Raw genomic sequence first — 16,296 nt, forward strand, 5'->3', positions numbered from 1 at the left:
TTAAGTAGTTGAAAACCCCATGAGTAATGCCAGTTATGTTCATGTTCATTTTATTTCCTGTTTTTAATGTCTTTCCTCTTACCTCACACAACATTTGAATGAATGATTGTTTTTCCCAGGAGAAGGAGGATCCATAACAACTTTTATTATTTGATTTTCCTGCTGCTGTTACTCAGAATCTGGCTGTGTAATAATAATCTTTTTTTCCAGGATATTGCTTTGACAGTACAGGAAATATGTTCATGATATGTCGAGGAAGCTAGTTTAAACCAGATTTGGCTGTAAACATTTTCCATACTTTCTTTTTCCTGAAAGAGCTAGAAGTCTAGCAGTTGCAATTGTTAGTAGCCAAAGGGTGTTCAAGAGAGGAGCAACTGGTCTATTATGAATGCTTTGTGCATCATCTTTGTTGCTTTAAAAAGGACATGGCTATTTCAGAGCTAATTATCAAAGGATGTATGGTGTTGGTTGCGCAGCTGATAATTAGCATACAATAGGCCATGACCAAGAAGGGGAGAGGCTTTAGTTCTTCCAGACCCTTGAACTGTAGGATTTGTTTACTTATGTTACCAGTTGTACAGTGCCGGGGGGAAAGTGTCACTCCTATCTGATTTCCTTTCAGGACTGTTCACCCGGGGATTCTCCTCCAGCCACTCCTCCAGCTTCCCCCGTGTCCTCGGTCTGGCAGCCATTTCCCGAAGAGGACTCCGATTCTCCTCAGTTTAGAAGGCGTGCGCATACTTTCAGCCATCCAACGTCCAATGCCAAGAGGAGGATTACTTTTCAGGATGGGAGGTCCCAGAGTGTTAAATCTCCACTTCTGAGACAGAATTCTGTAGAGCAGAGCAGGTGAGTTTGGGCATTCAAATGTGTACAAGCATTTTCAGAGATTTTTTCTGATAAGGAAAAATGGAATGAAATGAATAATATAAATAATGCCCATCCACGCGTTTAAGCCACAGTTCTTAATGTTCACATAGGCTGCTTGTGCAGTGTTTAGATTTTTCATAATTTGTTCAGAAAATTTCTCTACAGCAATAGTACTTGTTGCTGTACCCCAGTTGATACACAGACAGTAATTAACTAACCAAAGAGCCAGTTCTCATCTCGGCTCTGTGGCCTTGGGAAACCACTTAATCTTTTGGGCTGTGTCTGCATTAGAGAATTTTAGGGGATGGAAAATTCCCATCAGTTCAGCTTCACAGGAGCCACACTGCAGGAGCTCTAATGTAGGCAAGGCTCCAGTGCCTTACCTTGTCTCCCACCAGGTCAGTTAAACCTCCTGAGGAAAGGGTTGTAGGAATTCAATACTACCACCACATTGTGAGCTATATTTAACTTTTTTGAGAGGAAAGCATGTGTAGGCTCCATAGTGCCCTTTCCCAAATGTCTCTCTTTTAAACTCTTTTCCTTTTACTCTGGAGACCTTTGCTCCAGCTAGCATGGTTGGGAGTTGCTCCCATTGGAGACAATCATAGTTCCTTCATTTTTGTCAGAAGGAGCCACCACAATTCTTTTCCAGTTCTTCCTGGATACTCCTTTACTCTTCCCATGTCCAGGAGTGAGCATACAAGCTCAACATCACTCAGTCTTTCTTTATTTGCTCAGGCCCTAGACCAGTGGTGGGCCACCTGTGGCCCATGGGCCGCACACGGTCCATTAGTGTAATCCACTGGAGGGCTGCCAGACAGTTTGTTTACATTTGCACGGCTGCCCCCACGCTGTTCCCAACCAACGGGAGCTGCGGGAAATGGCAACCAGCACATCCCTGTGGCCTGCGCCACTTTCCTCAGCTCCTATTGTCCGTGAAGGGCAAACCACAGCCACTGGGAGCTGCGGGCAGCCATGCAAATGTAAACAAACTGTCTGGTGGCCCACCAGCGGATTACCCTGATGAGCTGCAGGTTGCCCACCACTGCCCTACACTCTGATTCCTCTTACCTGGTAACATTCTTTTCCCAAACGACTGAGGTGGCCTCTACATTTTACACAGGTTTACATCTTTAGAAATATATTTTTAAAAATCATGTTGGGTGAAATGCTAGCAATTCTTTGTTCCATTCAATGTGCTTATTCAAATGACAAGGTTAAAACCACAAGTGACTCTTACTTATGAAGTTGGTTCTGTTTCATATAGAGGTGGGGTGAGGAAGCAAGAAAAAGAAGCTTTGAGATGAGTTCATCAGAATGTTATCCCTGTGTTTGGCAGATAATTTTAGTATTTTTTTTCCACTGACCAAGATGATGGTGTGTGCAAAGAGGAAACCTTAGCAATTAGTATTTAAAGATTTGCTGACTTAACTGCTTTACAGTAGTCTTCAAGAAATCACTGACTTAAGTTGCATGATCAGCAAGCTTCCAGTCAAAACAACAGCTTCACAACAACTTGATCTTAGGTTGTTCTTCCTTGTCACAATGAGTAATCAACTAGAAATATTTATATCAAAGCAACCAAAATGATTCTAATATGTCTTCAGATAGGTTTTATTTTTTCCTTAATTATTGAAATGTGTTGTGATTTGTCTTCCTTATAACATATATGTAGGATTTCAATCTGTCAAAAAAATTTTAAATTGGTGTTGAGTAATTAAGTAACAATTTCTACAGTAACCTTGCACTTGAATTTTCTTGAAAAAGTTTGCACCTTTTAAATATGCTGAGAAAATATTCTTCTTAAATTTCTCTATAATGTGTTAACTTTCCTGGTTCATTCCCACTCTAATCTTTCTTGGTATTTTTATTTATGAAAGCAAGTTTTGCTATAAAAGTAGAACCACTGAAGTACATTACAAACACTGGGTATTTCTCTGTCTTGTTGAGATTAACTAAGACTAAAGAAGTCTTCTTGGCTGTCTGTACTTTAGTTTCATTCTGATGTCTCTTTAATTTCATCATAATGCATTAATTTGATTAATTTGAGGCCAATTTTTACCCCAACTTGTATCCTGTACAATTCTATTGACTTTGTTGGGGACACAGTCAGTGTAAGTCAAGGCAGCAGCTGGCCCAGTATTTATAACTGATGCAGGTATTTGAATGGTCGTAACCAGCACATTTAGACACATTTGCTCCATTTTGTCTTATTGCCTGCACTCAGTCCTGTGCCTGTAGCTCGACGACGATATTGTAGTGAGAATGGACTTCCCTCTTCCTTCTCTGCCCCCTCTTTCCTGAAAAGCTTTTACCAGAGCTCAGGCAGGCTGCTCCAGCAGTCAGAAAATGACCTTTCCAAGAGGTGAGAGGAGTGTTTTATGCCTTCGGTGCAGAGTGTTCTTTGGTGCAGCTGGCTTATGACATGAAGTTGTCAACTAAATGGCATTTTGGTGTTTTGAAACATGTCACTTCTCGCTAACATTTTTCTAACAGGTTTTCTAAATAGTTGATTTGAATTGATGAACTGACTATAGAAATGCTCATTAAAAGTAAAAAAGCACATCCGATTTCATGGGGTAACCACATATAGTTACAGTTGTAGTCGTGCTGTAAAACTACTGCATTGATTTGTAATACCAGTACATAAGGTTTTTTGTGAGCATTTCACCGATTAATGTCTCCTTTCTGGGCTATGTGGGACAGCATGGAAAGTGTCATTATGTTTGGCTAACCACCAGCATGAATCATTCTGTAAAGCTTTAAAATAAGAGAGGAGAGCCACGAAACATGCGTAATATGCTAGTCCCTTGCTAACACGCAGCCTTGATGTTTGGTAGGAAAGGGGGTACCTTGTTAACAATGTTTCATTCAGTAATTAATCATATCACTCACTACTAGATGCTTCACAAACTTATCATGGCTCTGAAGGGTTTACTGTCTAAAAGAGGATGCTGTGGAAAGGACTTTTCGATGCAATGGTGAAAAAGGTCACATAAGTACCTAGATAGATCAAACAAACAAAACCTTACGTTTGCAAGCATAGGCCCTCATTCAGAAGAGCATTTAAGCAAATTCTTAAGTGTTTTCCTGAATCAGAGCTGTAGTGATTGAGATATTGGTTGCCTGCTCTGATTCCATGATTTTTGCAGCTGCTTTTTAAACAGACTCCTTTTCTTCTCCCAGTCCCCTTTCTTCCAATTGGGGTGACCAGATGTCCTGATTTTATAGGGACAGTCTCAATTTTTTTGGGGCCTTTTTCTTGTATAGGATCCTATTACCCTCCCACACCCTCTCCCGATTTTTCACGCTTGTTGTCTGGTCACCCTACTTCCAATCAGCCTTCTGTGCACTCCATTACTTACTGGCTTTTCTTCTGTCACCCTGCAGACTTTTGCAACAACTGCTGATTCCCCTCGATGTGGGGAAGAAACCAATCTCTTGTTGGGGCCAAGACAGGAGCTATCTTGACTGTCCATCCCCCACCTTCCTCTGCTGCACAGGCACCAATGTCTGTCAGTTGTTGTCTTAGATGGTTTATTGTCAAATCCAATTTGAAATTTGTCAGTCTGCAGACAGAATGTTTACACATAAATGTCCAGTCATGTGATGCATAAGGGGAAGTTGCTTTTAAAGTTTTTGGGGTGACTAAAGGAAATAATCCTCCCACTTGCTTTCTAATAAACTTGTAATCACTCATTTATATTAGGTTATAAATCCTGGGGGGCAAGGGGATGTTATCTAGTTGCATATCTGTCCAGTTCCTACATAGAGAGGCCCTGATCCTGATTGGAGCTTTACAATACTGACTACAATGCCATCATTTTGCCTTGGTTTACTCTAGCATAGAGTTTTCCAACAATATATTGATTTAGGTTAATTTTAAAATGAAGGAAGTGCCCTCTTCTCATAGGACTCAGAATCCTACTTCTATTTCACTGAGGTAGATTGATTTGGGAGTTACAACTTTGTTAGACAGTAAGAGTCAACAGTCTTTTATCCTCCATCTACTTTTGGTTAATTCTGAGGGGTCTCCATAAATCCCACAATTCTACCACAAACTAGATGTATTTGTTTATTACTTCATAGACAGAAAACCAGGGCTATGTGAATGTAAACAACAATGCAGACCTGCCCTACGCTTACTATGGATAAACGTGTGTTTCTGGAGGTTGGGGAAAGGTGAATACTAACTCTACACAGAGTGAAATACGGTCACTGCCAGAAGTCAGTTTTTATTCTTCTGTTATGTTGTGGGCCAGAGGCTAATCTCAATAACGTTAGTGTAAAAATCTCCATTGCAGTCAATGAAGTAGTTTCAGATTTACACTAGTGTAATAGATCAGAATGTGGCCCTCTGTCTCAAAATCTGTTTTTGTAAAACACCACTTTGAAGAATACATTAGCAAAGGATATTGTGCACTGTAGTGTGGAGTTTTTAAATGAAAATTAGTGGCAAATCCTGATGCTAGGAATAATCTCGTGTGTGTATCTATCTATCTATCTAATATAAATAGACAGTGGGGAAAAATGAAAATTTTATTAGAAAATTCTGTACTGATGGTGTTTCATCTGCATTACTTTGAGCTCTGCAAAACATTTCACATCCTGTTCTTTCTAGTCCTCTCCTTTTTTGATCTGGAGTGTATGTTTGTGAAAATGAGATATTAGTGTTTATGCAGTTAAAACTGAATGATGATAAAGTAGCTATGTAACAATCCACAGTCACCCAAACATTCCGATCCATATAATTTGGCTTGGTTTAAAGAGAACCAAGTGTATCATCCAACTGGCGTTCTCTTCCTGGATTAGATTTTTTGATTCACATTGCAAACGTGTTACTGAAACTACCACAATATGCCATCAGGTTGAGGCATGAAAGAGGAAGTTCACATCTTTCTTGTGGTTTGATATATATATTTTTGTGCTGACAACTTTCTCTCTTGATAGATTCACATAGCAAAAGTCTGCTTTTTTTTTTTTTATTTTAACTGGGATGGCTGGAAACTTCATATTAAAATAAAACAGGTAGTGTAATACAAGAGTACTTTGAAAGGCAAAAAGCTGTCGATTTTGTTTGAACTTCTAAGGCCCTTAATTATAACTTCAGAACACTTGTATCTTTTCACAAACCTGGCTGTTGTAGTAAGAGATCCTTGCAAAGATCAATAGGAGTTTTTCATGTATATCTTAGCCCACGATGCCTTTTTCCATATTAAGAAAATGCAGTATCCTCTGCCACATCTTTTGGAACCTTTGACAGCATGGTTAATGTAGATGGCACTGGGGAAATTCTTGTTAGTCTTCCTCTTATGCAATTTGAGGTTACATGTAAATTTATATGTAGCTTGATTTTGTTTTGTTTTTGTGCTACTGGCAGTTCTACTGCAAATCTTAATGGGCAGCAGGAGTGTGTGTCAGCTTACTTTTCACAGAGCTAATTTTAACAGCTATGTTTGATTTATAGTAGTTGGATGGGTTTATTCAAATACAATGAATACCAGTTAAACTGTACAGCTGTTGAGTAAAAAGCAGTCCTGCTTAAACTGTGCAGCTATTTTATGTGGTACGACAGTGAGAATTAAAGATACACAAATGTGATCCTCTTGAGTATTTCGTTTTTCACATCTTCATTGCTATACCAGTGGTCAATTTAAAAAAAAATTGTATCGAGGTATTAGAGGCCTAATGTCTGTTTCCCACAACAAACGTATCTCCTTTGTGAAATTATCTTGATGATAATTACTGGCTTTTACCAAAAAACATTAATGTATGTTAAGCACTTTGGGCCAGGTTTTAAAAGATATTTAGGCACCTTATGAGAGTTGCAAAATCACCTTGGTGCCTAACACTGCTCTAACACTTTTTTGGAAATTTCACTAGGCACCTGAATACCTTTAAAAATCTGGCCCTTTTAGAATAAAATGCACTGTGTTATTGGAAGTACTATATTAAAATGCCATCATTAGAACAAATCCATTGGTCCTTATCCACGTCTTATTCCGGCATACTTCAAACTTGGGTTCATTAGAAGATTGAGTATGGCTCTTCAGACTTTCCTCATTATTAACAGGGTTTGTCCATTAACAGTTGTTTTAGCTTTGTAGAGACAATTCCTGAGTCATAACGAACACCCACAACTCTGCCTTACTCAATGGAAGCTGCTAGTGCTCGGAACTTCTCAGAATTCAATATGGAAAGATTTTGCTTGCAGTGGTAAAGTGCTTTCTGCCGAAGTGCAAGTTTAGGGTGGAATTTGTACTCAAAGCTCTTTTTGTTTAAGACGATTTTTAGGTGTTAACCATGTGGGGGTGGGGATGTTTTAACTGACCTGACCCCTTTGAAGCTTGAAAACAAAATCTGGCTTTTCGTTTAAATCTTCTTTCCTTTATCTCAGGAATCTTTGGTTTGTTGTTGTAGGGTTGCTCCTGATGGCTAGACTATTGGTGTGGATTCTTATTTTTTCTGTACCAGACATGAATAATTACATGGACTTTGCAACAAGGAAAGAAGCTAGTTGCAGTTTAGAGCTCACCAGTTTAAATTGTGTCCCAGTTGCAGCATGCTATTTTACCTGTTGTGTGTTTTGACTGGTTACCATTGAGTTACCAGTGTTTAAATGCTAGTTAATATGATTTCCAAATCTTTTTGAAATATTTCATTGCTAACAATAAACTATTAGTGCTCTAGGAACTAAGAAAAGCGAAGGATTTAGGAGCAATCTCTGAACAAAATAGCAGAAAAATCATCTTTCAGAATAAAGATAACTAACAGCAAATATAACCAATAGAGAGAGAGAGAATGGTGGGTACCAACTTTTTTTGGTCCTCTGAGGGAGGAATACTTTATTTCTTAACCGTGTGCTAGCCCAAGTCACAAGAATTTAAATTCCATGTGATCATTTGTACTGGATTTGGGATTGTTTGTCCATTTAGTTGTTTTCAAACGGCAAAGTGGGTTCTCTGTTTGCCCAACTGCTATTTAGTTAGTTGCATCAAAGAAAAGCAGAAGCTGAAGTGAAGTGAAAGCAAACTGAAGAAAATGCAAATCTTGACATGAACAGCAAGAGTAAAGAGTTACTCCTGGGTCAGTCGTAATGAAGGGATTTAAGTACAAAAAAATTCAGGTAAGTATTGTAATTCAACATGATCTTATTTCTTGGGAGAGCAATCTTGGGAGGATACTTTACAGATTTATTTTGAAAGTAAGCTTTAGATAAGTGAAGAACAGTTTGTATTTGCAGTTAAATGAAAATAAGCAGTAAGTTACAAAGTATGTCATACATAACAGCTGCCTCAAGAAGCTGTCTAGTTTCAACATAGCATGTACTGTCTAGCATGTAATACCTAATAAAAAGAGGTAGCAGATATACTGGTGTGCTATAATATAATATAGTGAGTTTGCCAAAATGACAAAATGGGTTATTGATCCTTCAGACAGGCACTTGAAATTTTTCCCATAAAGCATGTCTTAAAGCTCTGGTTAATATACAGTATTGTACCTTCTGTTTCTATAAGGCAACTATCTTCACATTACGTTCTGTCTGTTAAAGAGTTAAAGTACAAACTGATAAACATCTGAGACATTTCATTGTATTTCTAATTTCATTTTTTGGGTTTATATATATGCAAAGGATTTCAGTATTGAGGATCAAAGAGTATATTTGTTCAGCAGTTTTACTGAGAATAATCATTTTTATTTAGAAGTGAGCTGTGAAGAGTGCCTGGTAGAAATGGAATGTAGATTTCTGTACTGTATATTAACCAGAGCTTTAAGTCATGCTTTAGGGTAAATGTTTTAGCAGGCAATGACTAAACACATACAAACATGCCTCACCTTGCCAGAAGCCTTGTTTGTACTTGCTAGACACAGAAAGGACCATTATAAGCAAAATCCAAAACTGTTTTTCAGGGGGGCAGAAAGAGTCAACATAGAATTTTTTTAAAAAAAATTTGATATTTTACTTTAGTCAGTTAAATTTTTAGGGATCTCTTTGCATTTGCATGACTTCCAAATTGAGATCTTTATGTATGGAACCTTTAATATGAGAATGCATGCTGAACATTTTTAATGAGAAAACTGTTCAGGTGCCACAGCAGCATCCATCCACGTTTTTAGTTCTGCTGTTTGCAGTATTCTTCAACCCTTTCCTTTCTAGCGATTCTACTTTTTGGCTGTTTAACATTTTATACTGTCAGATATTACACTGCATTGTCAAACATAAGTAGGTATTTTAATTGCTTGTACAAATCCCTGCATGCCTAAGTGTGGGTGGGCTATTAATATTGCATAGCATGCAGTTGTAGTTTTAGTTTTACTAGCGCACGTTATGATACAATGAAAAGAACTGGGAGTAGAGGGAGGTTAGTCCATAGCTTTTGAAGCAATTATAAAAAAAAAACCTTCTTGAAGCAACTTGTTTTCAATTCACGTTGAAAAATGCAACAAATCTTTTTTTTTCCTCTCTGTTTCCTATGAAAAGTTTCTTCCTAACAGATGTTTATTGACTAAGCATAATCTGAAATTAGAACTACAGTGATCACCCTTAGTGTTCTTACCAGGAGGGGTATTAGTAGAACCTGAATAAGCATTCCAGCTGTAGAAATATTTGCCCTGTAAGGCCCAATGGTACCCTCCTGTGATTAAAGCCTTAGGATATGGCTACACTTGGAATTTCAAAGCGCTGCCACGGCAGCGCTGCGAAGTGTGTGTGTGGTCGGAGCGGCAGCGCTGGGAGAGAGCTCTCCCAGCGCTGCACGTAAACTACATCCTTTACGGGTGTAGCGTGCAGCGCTGGGAGCCGTGCTCCCAGCGCTGCCGCCCTGATTACACTGACGCTTTACAGTGCTGTATCTTGCAGTGCTCAGGGGGGTGTTTTTTCACACCCCTGAGCGCGAAAGTTGCAGCGCTGTAAAGTATGAGTGAAGCCATGGCCTTAGACTCCTTTGAATGTTCCCCTCAGGTTGACATGCAGTTTGATGGATCACAGAGATAAGGATATTGCTTCTCAACCCCGGTAGCTGCAAAAACCTGCTGCTTCAGTTCTCCATGCTGCTGGCTGGCCTGTTGTTATCCCCATGGCAGCAGTCTCTGTAGCCATACTGCCATCAGTAGGGCCCTACCAAATTCATGGTGCATTTTGGTCAATTTCATGGTCTTAGAATTTTAATGATCGTAAATTTCATGATTTCATAGACTCATAGAATTTCAGGGTTGGATTAGACCTCAGGAGGTCATCTAGTCCAACCTCCTGCTCAAAGCAGGACCAATCCCCAACTAAGTCATCCCAGCCAGGGCTTTGTCAAGCCTGACCTTAAAAACCTCTAAGGATGGAGATTCTACCACTTCCCTAGGGAACCCATTTCAGTGTTTCACCACCTTCCTAGTGAAATAATGTTTCCTAGTATCCAACCTAGACCTCACCTACTCTAACTTGAGACCATTGCTCCTTGTTCTGTCATCTGCCACCACTGAGAATTCAGCTTCATCCTCTTTGGAACCCCGCTTCAGGTAGTTGAAGGCTGCTATCAAATCCCCCCTCACTCTTCTCTTCTGCAGACTAAACAAGCCCAGTTCCCTCAGCCTCACCTCAGAAGTCATGTGCCCCAGCCCCCTAATAACTTTTGTTGCCCTCCACTGGACTCTCTCCAATTTTTCCACATCCCTTCTGTAGTGGGGAGACAAAAACTGGACACGGTACTCCTGATGTGGCCTCAGCAGTGCCGAATAGAGGGGGATAATCACTTCCCTCGATCTGCTGGCAATGCTCCTACTAATGCAGCCCAATGTGCTGTTAGCCTTCTTGGCACCAATGGCACACTGCTGACTCATATCCAGCTTCTTGTCCACTGTAACCCCCAGGTCCTTTTCTGGGGAACGGCTGCTTAACCAGTCTGTCCCCAGCCTGTAGCGGTGCCTGGGATTCGTCCATCCTTAGTGCAGGACTCTGTAGTGTAGCCTGAGCCTCAGTGTTGATGAATTTGGCTGCCTCGCCTGCGCTCTGCCCACTAAAGGCGCATGATAATTGCAGTTATTCCCAGAGATGTAACCCGCATAGATGTTGAAATCTGAAATTTTAGGGTGTGGTAACTGTGGGGATCCTGACACCAAAGAGGGTGGTTTTTTGGGGGAAGGGTGTTACAAGGTTATTATGGGGAGGGGTGATATTGTCACCCTTACTTCTGCACTGCTGCTGGTAGCGGTGCTGCCTTCAGAGCTGGGCGGCTGGAGAACGGTGGCTGCTAGTTAGAAGTCCAGCTGTGAAGGCAGTGCCACTGCCAGCAACAGTGCAGAAGTAAGGATGGCAATGGTATGGTATTGCCGCTCTTATTTCTGCACTACTGCCTTCAGAGCTGGGCACCTGTCCAACAGCCGCCTGTCTCCAACCAGCTCTGAAGGGAGCAACACAGAAGTAAGTGTGGCAGTACTGTGACCCCCCCCCCCAATAACTTTGCAACCCCCCTATGACTCCCTTTTGGGCAGGACCCCCCAGTCTGAGAAACGCTGGTCTCCCCTGCAAAATCTGCATAGTATAGGGTAAAAGTACACAAAAGACACGTTTCACAGGGAAGACCAGATTTCATGGTCCGCGATGCATTTTTCGCGGATGTGAATTTGGTAGGGCCCTAGCCATTAGCATCTGTGTCCATGCCTGGACAACTTCTCCCTGTGAGGGAAGTTGGGAGTTAATGTTTGGCTGCCCACTAAGTTCAGAGTGCGGTGACTATAGTGGGGTGATCCTTCTGACCTCCAGCATGCACCTGCCTAACCTAGGTACTAAAATGCTGGGCTATTACACATCTGAAGTAACTCCTCTGAAGTTAGCTAATCTGGATTTTCATTAGTGTAACTGAGAGCAGATTCCAGCCCAGTAGGCCTAGATACTGAGTTGAATGTTATTAGCAATACAGAAATCTATCACCACATACTTGAAAGTTTGGTAACATATGGTAAAGCTGATTTGACCACTTCTGCACCCAGCTTCTGGTTCCATCTACTCATCTTAGTGGTGGAGCTTATAAATAACATTTAATATTTATTTGAGGTATGGGTTACTTACTTTTTCTGTTACCCTATAAATACATCCTTACATGCCTTTCAGATCAGATTTTAAATTTAGGTCCTGTTAGCTCAGAGAGGCAAACTATCAAAGTAGAATTTTTAAGAAATTCCAAGACACTCTGTTTTATGTTTTGTTTTGTTTTATTTGAGGAATTATCATAAAAAAAACTCTACACTTTTTTTTAAATAGCAGCTTGTATCCCATTGTATGCATCAAGCTGTGTGCATAAGTCTGACACCAACTACCTCTACAATAGTCAATTGTTTTTGGAAAAGGAAATGAGAAACTAAGATAGTCATTCAGAATTACAGGGGAATTTTGGAAGATAATGCATAATTACCAACATTATCTTAAGTGTCTAAGAATGTGAGACTTATTGTGTGAAGTGCATAAATGGTAGCCATGTTTGTCTACAGAGAAACAACCAGTGAAGCACAAGTAACTCATCACACTGTACATACTGAAGGTCAGAAAGGTGCAATATTAAACCATAGACTAAAATGTATGGTAGCTACCTCTCCACCTCTAATTTTTCTATGCATGTGAAATACTTGTGATATTTCACTTTTCTTCGCAGGCACTTGCCCCAGAATTGCATGTCCCCAACCTGCATCCCCCTTTTGAGTGCTTGCGCTAGAATAATGGTTTTGTTTTTATTATTTGTATAAAGAATGATAAACAGAAGGGGTTATGCTTCTCTTTTCTTGTTCTCAAGGTTACATTTTTGTAAGATCTGTAATGATTTAGCTTTGTTTTAATGCATGATGCAAACATTTGAATAAATGTAAATAGTGGTTGTGGTTTGGATCCTTAGTAATCCCTCTATAACAAATTAATAAATAGACCCAAATCCTATTGCTTTACCTGCATGACTTGTGTCTTTGATGCTCTCAGAAAGTGAGCAGATTTTGGCCCAAAATGAATTGTATCTTCTGCAGTTGCATGTCATGATTTTCAGACTACTCTCTTCATCACCTCATTCAGATTAGTATTCACATAACATTATCTATAGTTGTTGTCATAGCTTCCTACTCAGATTTGAACCTTAGCGTTCATAACCTGAGAAGCTAGCATGGACCCTCTAAGCTTAATTACCAGCTTAGATCTGATAGGCTGCCACCAACCAGGAATCAGTGCCTGGTACACTTGGGTCCCCCAAAACTTCCCTGTGGGACCCAGATCAGATGCCCTGAGTCTCCTGACAAAGCGGAAATAAACCATTCCCCCCACCTCGCTCCCAACCCAGAATCTCTCTCTGGCTAAACCGAGAGTTACTGATGCAAGCCTCTTTACATCACATACCAAGAAGCCTGCTTCCTCTCGTTCCATAAAGAGACAAAGCCCAAAGTACTAAGACAAAACGAAAAGATTCTATCTGCTCTTGCCCTTAGTTTCTTCGCCGCCCTGGGGCACTAGAAGAGTTAAACACAAGAGAGCAGTGGTCTCCCTCCCCGCCTGTTTTCCTTTCTGCCCCCCAATTCCTGTGGGTCGTCAACTAGACAAAAAAATCAACATGGTCTAAAAGAAGAAACGTTTTAATAAAAAGTAAGAAAGAAAGAATGAGAATAAACGTTCTCTGTAATCTAGATGGTAAGTACAGTGGTTTCGAACTTGATAGAAATGAATTGAACAAGAGAAAAGGGAGATAACAGCCTTATCCAACAAAACAATAGCAATTGCTGCAAGTACGGTAGTAGCCACAATAGCTAAAGACTCACCCCAGCCATACACAGATGCAAATACAGCAAAACAATTTAAAGATATACTTGTACCTTTTGTAAGTTACAACTGGAACACAAGATTAGGAAGGACCTGGAAATAGATCCTCTCATAGGAGAGAGCACAGAACAGACACATACCAAGACAAGAATACCCCACAAATTGCCTCCCTTAAGCTTTGAAAAATCCGGTTTCCTGATTGGTCCTCTTGTCAGGTGTTTGGTTCCCTTTGTTAACCCTTTACAGGTAAAAGAAACATTAACCCTTAGCTATCTGTCTATGACAGTTGTATATAACAGAAATAGTATTCCTTCTTTTATTATCCATAGCAGTTGTGTAAGGCAACTACTGGGCTGCAGAAAGACAAAAACTGGGATTTTTCAGTGTTTGTTTTGGTAGGATGTGACACTAGCTAATCCAAAAACCAATCCTAGCTTTTACAATGGATCATTGTTCAATTTACAATATTTGATACAAGAGTTGCCCAACTGGTGGTAAATCTCTGCTGAACCTGCAGTCCATGAATGGGCAGATAAAATGAAAAACAGGATAAATTGGGTACATACAGACTTATTGAGGTCCTTTTGTTCAGATGATAAATCACATAATCATTCTGTTTTAAAGTTCAGTAAACTGAAGTTTTCCAAACCAGGACTGGCTCTGATGAAGGTACATATTTGTGACCTTGGTTCAGCATGTTGCTTAGAGCAACATAGCTAACATAACTGTAGCTTTTAATATGACATGGTCTAGCTCACTTGCATGCTTTCTTTTTTTTTACCAGTTGAGAGTTCAGAGATGCTGATTACAAATGGCAAATTGTTGTAACATTCCATTACAGACTTACTTCCTAAATATTATAATGAGCATTTGTTGACCTGTCAGCCCTCCCTTTTCTATAGATCCAAGAGTCTGTAGCAGCAGTATCCATGGAGGATTAACAAAATTATATAAGTGTCATGGAGTGTGGGGGAGTCATGGCCCCTACTTCCTGTGATTCACCATGACTCTCAGCCAGCCAGTAAAACAGAAGGTTTATTAGATTACAGGAACACAGTCCCAAGCAGGGCTTGTAGGTACAACAGGCACTCCTCAGACAGGTCCCTCTGGGGAGGGGCAAGGATCTTGGACCCCAGACTTGGAGTTCTCTGCCTCTTCCCAGCCAGCCCAAAACTGAATCCAAAAACCCCTCCAGCAGGCTCTCTCCCGCTCCTCCTCTCCCCCTCTCCCTTTGTCCAGCTTCCCTGGCAAAGGTGTCGACTCACCCCACCCCTCTTCCAGGCTCAGGTTACAGGCTCAGGTACCTTCCCGCACCTAAAGTCATCCCCTGCTCTCCCATCCCCCATGCAGACAATCCCAGTAAAACTAAACAGCATTCTCAGGTCAATCCACCCTGCTCCTTACTGCATCACAATAAGTACTGTAGATCTGGTTCTTTTAGAACTTTCCTGCCAAAGGGTGCATCTGTAGATGCAATGTTCTGTAGTGTCCTGACAACCCATCATGATTAAAAGTTCCAGCCTTGCAGTATTCCTCATTTGACACTTTCAGCCTGTCTTCCTGATGCATTGTCATCCCACTGGTTGAGTGCACAGTGATAGTTACCTGTGATATTGCCCTGCTAGCTTTGTAAACCTCTAAAATACACCCTTTTAATTTTATCTTGGTATTGAGGCTTTGGTTGTCTTCTTCTTTTCCCAGATGGCAGCGTGGGGTAAAGCACTGGAAAAGGACTGCAGACTTTCTGTAACCCAGAGTCCTATGCAGGTGTTCTTTGAGAAACTCCACCCAGCTTCTTTAGGGAAGAATATCTCAGATTACTCTGAGGTGCTGCAACAGAACCTTGATGGAGTACATGGTAATCCTGTGACAAGCACAGGCAAATCTCTGGCATCCCCCTTTTTAGAGAACTTCCATATTGTACAGAAACCCCATCACTACTTTGAGATGAATGGTCCACTCTACCCCTTCTTCCTCCTCTGCTGAATGTGTTCCAGCAGGCTATTCCAGGAGTACAGTCACATCTCTGTAGTCAAAGGTTGTCTTTAGTCCATTTGAGGATGGCTGGTGCTATTTGTTCTTATCAGCTGCTACTGCGGGTGATTTGTCCGAGCAGTGTTCTGCGTAAATACTTAAGATTGGTAAAGATTTGTTTGACTTGTACATTTGCCTTCGGCAAATGAAGCAGTAGGTGTCTGCAGGCCAGTGTAACTGCCATGTGCTGAGCCATGGAAGGAGTGCAGGGAAGGATCAGTTGCAACAGAGTCAGCCAAGATTTTTTGGGAACATAGGAACACTGGATATATTTAATGCCCTCATGGATTCAACCAATGATTTGTTTGGTTCAGTGTCCTGGGTAAAAGTTTCAAATAATGAAACTCCACAGGACTTGGGTTCCTACCTGACTTACGTGCTTTTGAAAATTTTACCCCTTGTCTCCAGCAATGGCCAGTGCCAGATGCTTTAGAGAGAGGTGTTTAAGCACCGTAGTGGACAATTATAACTACCTCACCTAAGCTCCCTCTAAGCTGTGCAACCGCCTATTAAGTGCCACACAGGCGCTCAGGGCTGCGGCAGGCAGAGATGCCTTTCCCCAAGACCTGGACCTGTCACGGTGCCCCTCCCCCTGGTCCCGGCCTCGACCT

General features: G+C 40.9%; 1 protein-coding gene across 4 annotated transcripts in view; it reads left to right on the forward strand.

Moving 5' to 3' along the window:
* Positions 1–16,296, forward strand: part of TBC1D4 (TBC1 domain family member 4) — a 183,099-nt gene that overhangs the window by 134,768 nt on the left and 32,035 nt on the right. For 2 of the 4 annotated variants that reach the window (XM_032799887.2, XM_075061545.1), the window contains 2 exons: positions 623–849; positions 3,098–3,235. In XM_032799887.2, the coding sequence (XP_032655778.1) occupies positions 623–849; positions 3,098–3,235 (365 nt within the window). The remainder of the gene's footprint in view (positions 1–622; positions 850–3,097; positions 3,236–16,296) is intronic. The other 2 variants (XM_075061544.1, XM_032799889.2) reach the window with 1 other exon arrangement.

This window comes from Chelonoidis abingdonii, chromosome 1 (assembly GCF_003597395.2).
Source record: "Chelonoidis abingdonii isolate Lonesome George chromosome 1, CheloAbing_2.0, whole genome shotgun sequence".
NCBI lineage: Eukaryota > Metazoa > Chordata > Testudines > Testudinidae > Chelonoidis > Chelonoidis abingdonii.